The sequence below is a fragment of the Agrilus planipennis genome, unplaced genomic scaffold, assembly GCF_000699045.2.
Source record: "Agrilus planipennis isolate EAB-ADULT unplaced genomic scaffold, Apla_2.0 scaffold25, whole genome shotgun sequence".
In the NCBI taxonomy this organism is placed as follows: Eukaryota; Metazoa; Arthropoda; class Insecta; order Coleoptera; family Buprestidae; genus Agrilus; species Agrilus planipennis.
In genome coordinates, this window is record NW_020439112.1 from 928333 (window position 1) to 941700 (window position 13368).

The 13368-nt window shown below is 32.3% G+C and overlaps 2 protein-coding genes across 6 annotated transcripts; one reads left to right on the forward strand and one right to left on the reverse strand.

Annotated features, from left to right (window-relative positions):
• Positions 1-7516: 7516 nt before the first annotated feature.
• Positions 7517-9878, forward strand: LOC108739358 (vacuolar fusion protein MON1 homolog A). Its single transcript, XM_018473237.2, has 4 exons — positions 7517-8392; positions 8446-8643; positions 8757-9000; positions 9057-9878. Exons 1-4 carry the CDS (start codon positions 8097-8099, stop codon positions 9768-9770), a joined length of 1452 nt encoding a protein of 483 aa, XP_018328739.1. The 5' UTR covers positions 7517-8096; the 3' UTR covers positions 9771-9878.
• A 57-nt stretch (positions 9879-9935) lies between these two features.
• Positions 9936-13329, reverse strand: LOC108739341 (sodium/hydrogen exchanger 9B2-like). Of its 5 annotated transcripts, none has more exons than XM_018473205.2 (11): positions 13219-13329; positions 12927-13091; positions 11780-11959; positions 11565-11716; positions 11326-11508; positions 11085-11260; positions 10884-10990; positions 10667-10828; positions 10458-10601; positions 10304-10405; positions 9936-10224 (listed from the first exon to the last, which is right to left on the reverse strand). In XM_018473205.2, the coding sequence occupies exons 2-11, from the start codon at positions 12996-12998 to the stop codon at positions 10030-10032; spliced, it is 1473 nt and encodes a 490-aa protein (XP_018328707.1). In that variant the 5' UTR covers positions 12999-13091; positions 13219-13329; the 3' UTR covers positions 9936-10029. The 5 variants fall into 5 exon arrangements, with proteins under 5 accessions (XP_018328707.1, XP_018328701.1, XP_025833368.1 ...); XM_018473199.2 differs by having other exon boundaries at positions 12927-13138; XM_025977583.1 differs by lacking the exons at positions 12927-13091; positions 13219-13329 and adding an exon at positions 12025-12060.
• Between the last annotated feature and the right edge of the window lie 39 nt (positions 13330-13368).

Below are 13368 nucleotides of genomic sequence, written 5' to 3' on the forward strand. Positions count from 1 at the left end.
TACTTAATTCCGACTAACATGAATTGAGTGTACAAGTGTCAACTTGTGTATATTTTTAGACATGATGACATTAATGTTACAGTGTGAGTAGAAATTTGTATACAATTACTTTGTTGTTAATAAATTTTTTTTTGTATTTAGATTTCAATTTACGTGCTACCTAAGTGTGCAATAAGAAAATAATGATTATGACCTCTGTACTGTGGCTGAAAACCAAACTAGGTAACTTTTTATATTTATATGATATCTACGTGTAAGGGAAATTTAATTTTTTGTAAATAAGTTATTAAATTCGTGATTCATAACACGAAATTAATATTTTTTAAGGAAAAATAAACATTTTTTAAATGTCTCTCCTGCGCCTTCGTAGAGATTGGCTGCATTTGTAAACATATTACGTAGCGTACTGTCTCTAACATGTCTTTGATTCATACTTTTTATCAAGAACTTTTATTTATTTATTCCAGCGGTTCGCAAACTTTTTCGTCTTGACCTATTTATTTTAATTAAAATTTTCCGTAAATAAGGGATAAAAATAAGTAAAATTTGTGTAGGCACCTTTGGTATTTAAAATTTTCAGTATCCTTGGCGAGTCTCAGCAAATTTTAAGATTTGTTTAGGTTTTCAAAAAATGATACTTCATATCGATAATTAGTGTCGATTCTCTGGCTCATACTTAAAAAGGATTACTAAAAACAAAAGTAGTAGACAGTGCAGTCTGTAGTGGCTCACCTAAATAAAACCTTCCCCTAAGGCTAGCGCTGAACATTTTTTCATAATTTTTTTAACGAATATTTTGTGCTGGCGATTTTACTTCTTTTATGCAGGTCACAGGGTCAAGTAAAAACAAATCACACAAAAATTAAAAATATTTTTTCAGTTTTGACGTCTTTCTTTATTTTTTCAATTAATTGCAAATCTTGTACAAAATTGTGAAGAGGAGTCGGCCCACAGTTTGAAAATCACTGGTTTATATATAACAGGGTGAAAAAATGCTTTATATTATAGTATGTAGTACTGATAATGATAAGCCTGTTAGAAAATGCGGACAAAAAAGTTTATGGCTGTATGTGTAAACATTATGACTTGCTCTTTTCGATTATTCTAAGATTAAAGATAAAACGGATTTTAAATTGAATTTGAAATACCCACATTTAAATAGTTATTTAAAAAATAAATGAATGGTACAGTAAATACATACTGTGCAAGTAATTAAAAAAACGTAATAAATCGCTAAATTAACAATATCAGCATTACGTTCAGTAACAATAAATGTAATATACGTATCAATTTTTATTTAATAGTAGTCATAGGCGCAACTGACATCTAATTTTTCGATGTACTTGAACATTTTATACTTTTTCGTGTTAAGTAGCCCAATGTTAAGTAAATGACATTATTGCAATAACAGAATAAAATATATTATTAAGATGCTGCACAAATATTGTTATGAATAACTATATACGTATACAGTGAATATGATATGCAAATAATAGTTTTTAAATAAAAAAGCAAAAAATACATCTTATCATCTATTTCAATTACTGTTTATATTATATCAGTATATTTTACAATTAAAAGTTTCTATTAATATGAGAATCAGAAGATAAATGAAAAGGAGGATTAAATACTGATATGTGCTTTTATAGCGGTAGTTAATTAGTTTTTCTTGGTCATTTCTACAGCTTGGTCAATAAATGAAGGAGAACTGGAAGTTAATTTTCACTGTCTGGATGTGATTTGCCTTTCGCATGTGTGAACTTCGGAATATTGCGGTCTGCAACTAATTAAGGTGAGCATATACAGTACAATTAATACTGTATATTATTAATTATCAATTTTCGCAACATAAAATCTGGAACAATATGCATGCTGTGGCAAACATATATTACTTTTTTTGTTAATAGAATGTCGAAGCATCCGCTATTTTGTTAGAATTGTATGTATTACAAAATTTCAGTTTATGTAAATTTTTTCTGAAAATATCAAATTGGCGCTTATAGCGTCGTTACATTTGTTGACTTTATCAAGAGAGTTCATAGAGAACAAAGATTCAAGCAGAGAAGAGAGACGTATATAGAACTATATTTCTAATGGGCCATTGCGGCCGGAAAATTTAGTAGGTGTTATTTCTATGAGATGGCAGGACGGTCGAGAATCGACATTGTCGAGTTATCGGGCGGGCACAAGTTTCGTCACGTAGAAGTGGGAGACGTACCTACCATCTCCCTTCCGTATGAAAATTTCGGTTTATGTTGACAAANAGCTATCCAAGGATGGTACTATAGAATGTCACCTCAAGGTAGGCCTAGTGGCGTCATCTCTTGGTTAGGCCGGAAACTTATCAATCCACCCTCGTACATAAATGGATAAACCGACTGACTAATATATTAACACAGCTCAAGTCTAGAGACTTAAGAAAGGATACTTTGAAATTCAACCTCTAAAGCAGAGAAAAGAGGGTCCAAAGTTTGACCTGTTAAGTAAGGAAGCTTGAAATCATCCACTGCAAAATGAGTTTTCAAAATACCATTCGTAAGTGTGAAGTGGGGGTTAAAAGTTTAAGAAATGTCAAGGGTTAAGGTATCATCCAAATCAGGATGAGTTACGACTAGTATTGAATATTTTTCATGTGAAAAAAAGTGTGGTTTAAGCAACAAGGTGTCATTCTGGGAATGAAGCCACTTGATGGCGAAATGACCATGGTGATGTTAAAGAGTGTTTTGTAGCTTAGATATTGTTTTTCCTTGACTTTGAACTCCATCCTGTTGTGCCCTACGGAGATAACTACCTTAAAAGTTAAGAGTGACACTCATCTATCTGGACAGACAATTTACCATGCAATTCAATCTTAATCGAAATCGAACAAAGAAGTTCATAGTGGTTAGTATTCTGAAGAGATCCAATAAGATCGAAATCGCGATCAACGACCTGACCAAAACGAACTTCTTTGTGCGATTCTTGCAACGTAATAATTATCACGTATGGTAAGCTACGCCGTAGCAAGTAGATATCCACCAATACAAATGGACCTTCTTGAACATACTGAATTTCACTAAATTTACTATAGATGGCGTTTGCCGAGCCGTTTGTAGGATTTCATTAGTCGAAATGTTTAATAATCTACCTTTTTGTTTTTAGTTCCCACGACGAACGGTAGTCCGTCGACTACAGCAACCACCATACCATTTCTGGTCACCTGCACCTTATTAGCACCTGCGTTGTTGTTATGATTGTTAGTGGTGGGCGCGTGGGAGTCGCTATGTCTCCCGTGGTGGTGCCTTCTGGCGTCCCCATGGTGTCTGCCGCTGTTATTGTTGTTGTTGGTGTTGTGATTAGTTTGTCTGTAGTCGGCGACGCTCCGTTTTTCCACTGCAACCGCGGGTGAGCCCGATGCGGGAGGTCGCACCAGCGATTTCGATCTCCGCAAAAAACGCAAAACTTGTTTCTTTACCGTGTCCTGGGGACGTGCCGACTCGTTGTGCTTGATCGCGGCGGCCGCGTCCATTTTACTCCCAACCCCCATACTCGACACTTCGTACATTTTCTGTTGTTTTTTATAGGACACCACTATTTTACAAATAAACAATGTACCTACCGAAAATGGAACATACAACACATAAACAATAAGCAACGAAAGAATCTAGTGGTCACTAATTGTTGTTAACTGCACATTTTTTTTGTAAGTTAGTCATACACACGGAAAGTACAGAACACAGTCACTATTTCAATGTTACACAAGTGTTCACAGTAAATTAGTGTCGTTACAGTCAATAATTCTTATTTGGATGACCTGTTGAATAAAGAAGTTGCCGCTTATTCATTTATTTTACGATGTTTTATGTACAATGTGACTTGAACTACGTTTCAATAAGATAATTTGCATGTTTACGAACGAGTCGGTTGTTTTTATTTGCTGGTATTGGTTAAACAAACGCAACGGTTTATTTCTAATACCTCCCTAGGTGCTTAATATAATAATCCACCACCCTTCAGTTTATCTTATAAATCAATTTGAAAAATTAAATCATAAAGTAATGAATGTGCCAGAAGTGGTACTGGCGCCCGCGCAATGGAGGACAATAGACATGGTTTGGATCCGGCACTTATTTAGGGTTCAGTCGGGTACAGGGTAATTCTACCAGAGGAAAAACAAACAAATGCCAGTAATGCCAATTTAATAAGTGTAACAAACAACCTAGCTAATGAAAATGGTGAAATTAAGATTGTACGTATTGAAATAGGTTGTTTGTCCAAATTTGTATGATTTATGATTATGATATGATTTTTATGATTACTTATGCTAAGTTATTGTAATTTCGATATTGTCTTGTGTTTACTGATATTATACTTATTATTTTCAATTAAAAAATAGCATTATTTAACCGTTAATAATAAATTTTGAAATAATTAATAAGTACATTTAGGCTAAAATAATTCAGGACTAGTCTTTTAAATCATTCAATCCAGTTTCAATATATTAGGGTTATTGGGATCTTTTGATTAAAAGAAAGATTCTTTTAATGAATATTCACTTTAATTAATATACTTTTTCTCTGGACAAAAGACTACAGCCAACTAACTCACTTCTAATTTTCGAATGAGTAGTCATAACAGTTGTGTTTACTAAAATCGTAATATACATATTGTTTTATAAACATACCGAGTTCAATATGACCAAGAGGTTCACATGTTAGTATATACCTATAATACATTAAATAATCTGGACGTATTTCTTTTTGCCTATATACTAATACAATACATGGCCATTATTATCAAATTCATCAAATAAATGATTGAATATGATAATTAAAAGAATGTCTCAGTTTTGAAAAACATTTGTCAACAATTCAAACTCATTTAAACCTATTTGTTTCATATTCTGCCGAAATCAATCAATACTCATTTTTAGATACTGATCTATCCAAAATTTCAAAACCAACAAGTTTAGAAAAGACGTTATTAATTTCCTTTTTAGACTTAAAGGCAAGAACAAATCAAAATAGTGTTCTTTTTTTATAAAGTTGTTGTTGACTGTTTTATCTGCATAGTACTGTACATAAACATATAAATAATTTATACCATTCGTCACAGTATACAGATAATGACGGTATAACAAATTACGACACATCTTTAGTCACCGTGTTAAACATGATTAAGTAATGATCCGTACGCCTCCAAGGTAAGAGATTAAACGATTTTACGCTTTAAAATGGAAACTGTCTTCGTTCGTATTCAAACTGAACTAGAAAGTGCACAGAATCATTTAAAATTAACGACTTTTACTAGCAGCCGCATCGAAAAGCTTGAACGTCATTTCTACAGACACATTCAATTACACGGGAAACAAGAAAATTACTAAATTATCATTAATCTAGAGGTCCTGCTATGCCTCAATTTGACGACGCCGATGTATAATCTACCAGCCGTGTAATGTAATTTAGAAGAATGGATAAAGTGGTAAAGACAGAAAACAGCACAGCGTCGTGTTTTACCAAAAATAAATCACCTTTGTATCTGCTAAAGTTTATTAAGTGTACGTTTGCACTACGACTCTATACGGGTGCGAAATGTAGATATTAGCGACGTCAGAAAAGAAAAAGTTATGCAGCGTTTAGACTGTGGGATAAAGTGTTTTAGGTTATGGGTTGATGAAGAAAATACCTTGGTTGGAAAAGGTTAAAATTAAGGCCAATTTGTACCAGAATCTTTGCCCGCATCTATTTTCGAATTTACAAATTTTCCAGGACATGCCCTTTGCATTATAATCTGGAATTTCTGATCACTGTGCGTTTACCTCCTACTTAACGGATTATTTTTAATTATATTATAATAAAAGGCGATAAATTAGTTCAATGAGTTACACGACGCTTTCCAAAACTAGTTTTGTAACTTAGTAAATCCGTATTATTTTAATTTCTATACAAAATAATTATAATGATTTGAATTTCCCAATTAAGGAGTTACATCGCAACGATTTTCATTTCAAGAAACGTAAAAACTAACAATAAATAATCAAAATTGAAACTGGCTTGTTTTACATAATCTTAATAAAAACTCTTTAACTTTTCTCTGTCGTTCCAAAACTTGAAACGAAACATGTACAATGTTGATTGATGAAAACAGATAATAAATTCATGTAATTTTGATGAAGGCTATTTTCAAAAACAATTTCCTCGATTATTAGAAATAAAAACAAAAAGGCATGGACGATAAAATAAACACATTATTATTATTATTATTGACTTCAGTAGTTAAATTATCGTTTATGCCAAGGCTATTGGGTGTGAACTTGAATTAATTGTCGTTTTTAATGTGCTTAAACATTGAATTCCTCGCAAACCTCAATGAATTTAATTGGCGCGAAACACAAGTGATCTATTTTGCATGTTTTTTAATGGGCGTTATATAATAAGCACTTACGAATTACATCCAGTTTTAACCACTAACTTTATAGGTTTCGATCGTAAAAAATACTGTTATTTGTTTGTTCGATGAACTTGACGAAAAACGTAAATCGACCAGTTACTAGACACATTTCAATCAAATTCTAACCGTAAAATAAGTACAATACTATTTCATCAAATGGACCTACAGTGTGTTCGAGAATATAGTAGACACTAGACGGCGTAAATAAACAAAACAAGGATATTTCAGCCTCCCGTGGTCGATCTAGGGCATTTTCATATTTCGACACAAGTATTCTAAAGAATATTTGCAATCTCCTACAATGCTCGAAATGTCTCCAGTTCAGAGTGGTAGAGCTGGGTTCTGATTTAGAGCATTCTTATATAGGTATTTTGAGGAAACTGCCTTAAAAAAAGTTTGAAATCTCTTCTAATGTTTAGTGAGTGTGTAGTTTTAAGGGTCGACCGCCGTTTAAAATAAATGAGAAAACTAGAATGTTCTCGAATATCTGTGATTTTCCTCAAGTACAATGTTTTAGAGGGTGTGTTCCGAAATATAACCGAGCATACCATAGACTTATATTAATGGACGTGCCTTAGCCGTATGTTGTTGTAATAATTTCTTGGTTCGAAAAGTGAGGAAGATGGCGTATGGTTTCGGACTAGNAAAATTGATAATTAATAATATACAGTATTAATTGTACTGTATATGCTCACCTTAATTAGTTGCAAACCGCAATATTCCGAAGGAAAGTTACAAATGTCTACACTGAGCTTTTGTAGGATCTCATCTACAATTTTTAATTTTAAAAGCAAGTTAACTACTGCAAAGTAAGTAAAACAATAATATTTAATGTGGCAGAAGTGATGGTGAAGTTAACTTGAAATTAATTTAATATTACTTTTCCTTTATCTCCTTATTCTCATATTAAAGTCAAAATATACACAAGGTTTCTATTACCGTTTATAGAAGAAATTAAATAATATACACATTAACAGACAGCACAGTACAATTTCTGAATTACTTTAACGTAAATAGTAAAAAAGTGCATAATACAATGTTAAAGTAACATCAAACGCTTTTCTCTGTTTATATCAAGGATACATATATATTATGACATGAATTCTCAACATTTTGTGATAAGGTTTCGACAATTGTATGATTTCCAGCAAAAATTTTTACTCAAACGTTTCTTACGTCTTACACAGAAAAGACTAGGAAAGACTTCTTGTGTTCTTAATCTGCCATTTTTGCTGTAACTCATAGATATACACAGGGAACCAGCTAATATTTTAATGGCACTAGTGCGCTCTACTGGCCGGCAATAGAACGTGTGAGAATCAGACACGTTTGACACTTATTCTTAGGCGTACCTTAGACACAATATACTAATAACTTAAAATGTCATTTACAAAGTGAGGTTTGAAGTAATACAAAAACAAAGTGAGAAGTTAAATGAAGTTATAAAGGGTTAAATCATTAAAATGTAGTAGTAATGTTTTGTGATTATGCAGCTGATTTGTTATTATTCTTAATAGGTACGACATTATTAGGGTCAAAGTAAGAAATTAGTGTGTTGAGGATGTTTGTGATTCAATAATAGCAACCGAATAACCAACTTAACACAGCTTGGAAAAGACATCACTTTAAAATACCTTTTCGGATTAAAAAACATAAAACATAGAAGCATGTCAGCAGAAGCAGAGACAAATGATGTAGAACCTGGGGCAGCCCCTGAAAGCATGCTTATCATTTCAGAATCTTCTGAAAATTTACAGAATATGAGTTCCAGTTTAGATGAAATTAAAAAAATGCAGCCAGATAATCAAGACGAAAACATAAATAACGTAGACCCAGACGACTATGATGATATCAGCTGCAACACTATTGCAACTGGAGATGATTATATAAAAGATAATGACTGGTTGGGAAAAAGTAAACACATTTTTGTTTTAAGTTCAGCTGGAAAACCTATATATTCGCGGTACACTATTTCTATATTGTTTACAAAACCAGAAACCAACAATATTCTTTTAGATATGGCAATGAAGATAAATTTGCAAGCTATTTTGGAGTTATGCAAGCATTAGTCAGTTTTGTTCAAGCTGATAATGATTCTCTAAAAAGCATACATGTTGGAAACACTAAGTTTGTTTTTCTTTTCAAGGAACCTCTCATTCTGGTTTCTATTTCAAAGACTGGTGAGAGTGTCAGTCAGCTAACTGCACAATTAAAGTAAGTAATACATAATTCATGACAAATATTAAATAATATTATTTTATGTATGTGAATAGTTCTGAAAGATGCATATTCACGTTTTCACTTAATAATAATTCTACGTGTTTTAGTTATGTATTTAATGAGATAGTGAGCATGTTGACACTAAGCAGATTGTCCCAAATATATCAACAAAGAAGAAATTATGATTTAAGGAGGCTTCTTGCTGGTGTAGAGCGACTTATTGATTCTCTTTTAGACTTTTCTGATTCAGAACCTTCATTTACTTTAGGAGCAGTTAAATGTCTACCTTTGGCAGCGTCAATAAGAGATACAATTAGTTCTGCAATTGTGCAGTCATGCAGTAAAATAAAAGTTAGTGCCTGCTTAAACATTACCTTTTTCAGAATTTACATTATTTTAATTTTTAGGACTTGGTCTTTGCCATTTTATTAGCCAACAATAATTTGATTACTTTAGTACGAATGAAAAAGTACTACATTCATCCAGCTGACTTGCATTTAATTTTTAATTTAGTTCGAGCCTCAGAAAGTTTAAAATCGGCCGAGAGTTGGACACCGCTGTGTTTACCCCGGTTCGATTCTGGTGGTTTCCTTTATGGTCACGTGTCATATCTTTCTGAAGATTGTCAGGCGTGCCTATTATTATTGACTGTTGACCGTGAAGCATTTTTCACATTAAGTGAAGCCAAACAAAAAATCGTTGAGAAATTACGTCGCGCTAACTGCCTCGAAGGGATTAACGAGTCCCTGAATGTTCGCGAAGAAACTTGTGCTGAAACGGGATTCCCCGAGTTACGACATTACTTATACAAATGCAAATCTACCGCGCAGTTCTATCAGCCGGGTGTGGGGGCTCCATACATGTCTGATTACGGACGACTACTGACTTTATACAGACGAGCACATCAAAGATTACATTCGACTTCGAGACCGTTGAAATTGCTCTACGAGAAGAGCTCCGACGAAGTGCTGCTTGCGTGGGATACAAAGGGTTTTGAACTGTACGTGGTACTCGAACCATCAACTGATAAGAGTGCAACTATTGCGTTAATTGGAAAACTGTTAACATGGATCAAGAAACAGGAAGATCGACTGTTTCATTTGAATGCTCCAACGTTTTAAGGCAGACTGTTGAGTATAATTCGAAATAATGTAAATATGTAAAAAAAAAACGAACGATATTAGTGACTGATTATCAAATAAAGCTGTTCACATTCTGTTTATAGGAAACGTGTTTTTTAATAATATAATTAGTTTTTTATATATATTTTCAGCACATTAACTTAATAACGTGGCAATTAAATTTTTAATTGATTTCATTTTTAAGTACATTAAAGCTAACTTCCAATATTAGAATTAAGTAAGATGAAAAGAATTGTTATTAAATACCCTGAGGATTGTTTGGCAGAGTCCGCTGCAAGAATTTCGGCCCTAATTTCATTATTAAGATCGCTCCAATAGGCGACGTGAGTAAAATTGACATAACTGCTACAATAAGAACAGTGTTGGCATAAGAAATGCTGTTTGCATCACCAATAATATATGCATTTGTTAAAGGTGTTGCTCCGAGTGCAGCCTATTACAAAAAAAAAATGGTGCTTTAATATTTCTCTATGTACTTTTTTTAAATAAATTAAGAAGATTAAGAAAAATACCTGCACAGTGGCTTTAGGTATCCATGATAAAGCAATGAACACATTTTCTTTAACATTAAAATTGGAGTATTGTGTTGATAAAAATGAAACTATCATTCTTAACTAGAAAATAGAATTACTTAAAAAATTCAAACGAAATTTTTCCTACACGTACCATTAAAGGGACCAATGTTGAAAGAATTCCCCACAAGACTGTATACAGTTCTAAAATTTTAAAATTAACTTCAATTCCGATTAGACCGAACGAGACAGGTTCGAAAAACTTCCATAAGAGAATAAAATTATTTCTCACAGGGTTCTGAAAAGTGTTCCACAAAATTAAGTTGAAATATAACTATAACTTTTTAAAGCAAGTTCTTATACGTTACTATCCCATCCTTGTCTACGCCACCCTATGCTGGCGACAAATGCGGCCACGATACACCCTAGTGCTCCAGCGCCTGCGTAGCCTATGGCGCTGCTCCCCACGGCCGATAATAAACACCCCAACCCAAGAAGTAAAGTTCTTAAAGTAACAATGTATTCCTAAAATCAGAAACTATTCCTTGGAGAATTGGTAAATTAAGTGTTTTTTGTTTACATTTTCGGTACTAGGTATAAAATAACATAAAACACCCCAAGCTATTCCATAAGCGAAACCTATGGCTAAAACTATTGGTCCTTTACTAATTTGTGAATACCATGGCCCTACAATAATAATATATTTTTTATGATTTTGATTTGTAAAAACGAAAAATTTTAATTTTTCATATCGACTATCTACACAAATGGTGCTTTTTACCAGAAGAGAAAATAACATCTAAAACGATTCCAAAGCCTACAATACACACAAGGTCATTAACAGTTGACGCAGCTATCACCAATGTGTGAATTCCTTTGTTAACACCGTACCCCAGGCCTTGAAGTTTGAACAGACAAGGTATTATAACTGCGGGAGATACTGCAGCTAGCAAAAATCTGAAACAGAAATTGTACAAAAACAATTCCTATTAAAAAGTAATATGGAAATATGTTCGAGATACCCTAATAGTAAACCCCAGAGCCACGGTAAGTTAAGAAGAAAATACGAAGCAACAGTAACACCAATTATTTCAACTCCAACTGGTACCAAAGCAAGATTTACAATCATTAAGCCTTTACTCAGGAGAGCTTTAGGATCTAATCCTAAACCAGCAGGAAGAAGGATATTCACCAAAGCTAGTTGACTGATGAGAAACAAATTTTAAATCCTTTTTTCACTTTACAATCTAATTTAACAAACCGTAGCACGGATGTAAAAGTAGTATATGGTGGAATCACTTCCAAATATTCAACATTCCGAAATAAGACACCCATCAAGAGCATTCCCACCATGGGAGGTAAACCGAACAACGATACAATACATCCTGATATTTTAGCACAAATAAAAAGGACCTACAACATCATGGAATCTTCTAAGGAGGTATAAAGATAAGTCATACATAAAGATGTTTATACTATAAGTTTGAAGAGTTGACTGGAGGGTCCAACATACTCCAATTCAAATAGGGAACAGGAAATTGCCCAAACTAATAGGATAAGCAGCACCAATGCAAATAGATTTGATGTTGTGTGCCACTTAGGGCAAATAATTTTTTTCAATGAAGACCCAAAACTATTCCTGTCAGATTTATCCATCTACAAGCATGTTTTCAATTAATTATACATTGTATATAATCAAAACAATATATTATGTAACTTACAATCTAGCAGCAAATTATTAAAATATATAACATATAATCAAGTAGCAAATTATTAAAAACTTTGCTCTGAAGCGTAGTGGTAACTTTTATATAAATTTAGCAAATTGTTTGCTGATTATTATCAAGTTTTAGTTTTATTGTTAAACTCATTAGAAAGATTATACTTTTATAATGCAATCATAAAGTNGTAAAAGGTTTTCCTCCTAGAAAATCAAAACTTGCTTATAGCGATTGCGGTAAGTTTATTATTTATTAAGAAATGTAGTTAAATCAATATCAAGACGCTTTATTTCGACATCTTAAAGAAAAGATTAAAAATCGCAAGAGATTAGAAATTATTCAAGATGAAAGCTTTTCTAAGCTGTTTTTTGCAAATATAGCGCTTTTTATGGCTTGGAAGTTAATTAAAGGTATTATAAAAATGAAAGATGATTGACTTTTGCAAAACAATATCCTTTACGATGGAGAATGTTTTTTAATTACGGAAGATATTAATGACAAAATTCTTAAAAAATGTGGCTCACATTTCTGCCTATCAATATCATTTGTTTTGATAAAATGAATGGTACCGTTTAGATAGCATTTAACGTTTAATCTTTGATTTAAAAAAAAGGCATTAAATCCATAATTTCATTCTAGTGGATGCCTTTTTATGTTTATTTATAAAAATTGAAAAACGCTTTTTTTAAATTCTTCAATTATTAAAAACTTTGCTCTGAAGCGTAGTGGTAACTTTTATATAAATTTAGCAAATTGTTTGCTGATTATTATCAAGTTTTAGTTTTATTGTTAAACTCATTAGAAAGATTATACTTTTATAATGCAATCATAAAGTTTTTAGGTAAATATTGAAGTAACAGATTGAAAATATAATACGCTTTAGAACTTAATAAATAACTTACATGAAAGAGCGGTTTTCTTTCGTTTGGGACCGCCTGCTTGTCCAAAACTTCGAAATTTGTTATATGAGCCATTTAAGTTGGAAAGTAAATTGAGGACATAAGTAGTCTGAGGTTATAAGGAATTAATAATAACTATTTATAATCGCATGTAAATGACGTAGGCATCTATGGACGTAAGTTATCAATACAAAGGTGAACAAATACGCTAAATTCTAAATCAAACATAAACGATAAGTTAAATAAAGTATGCGTTTTGTATATACATATGATTAGCTACAAAAAAAAATTGTACCTGAAAATTTACTTAGGGTCCATTTTAACCATATAGATAATATAAACTGTCTAGTTTAAAACTGCATAAATTCAACAAATAAATATTAATTAATTTTTAGCTTATTATACAGTCAATATGCAAAATCTCTTGACTTCTGACATAATAGCA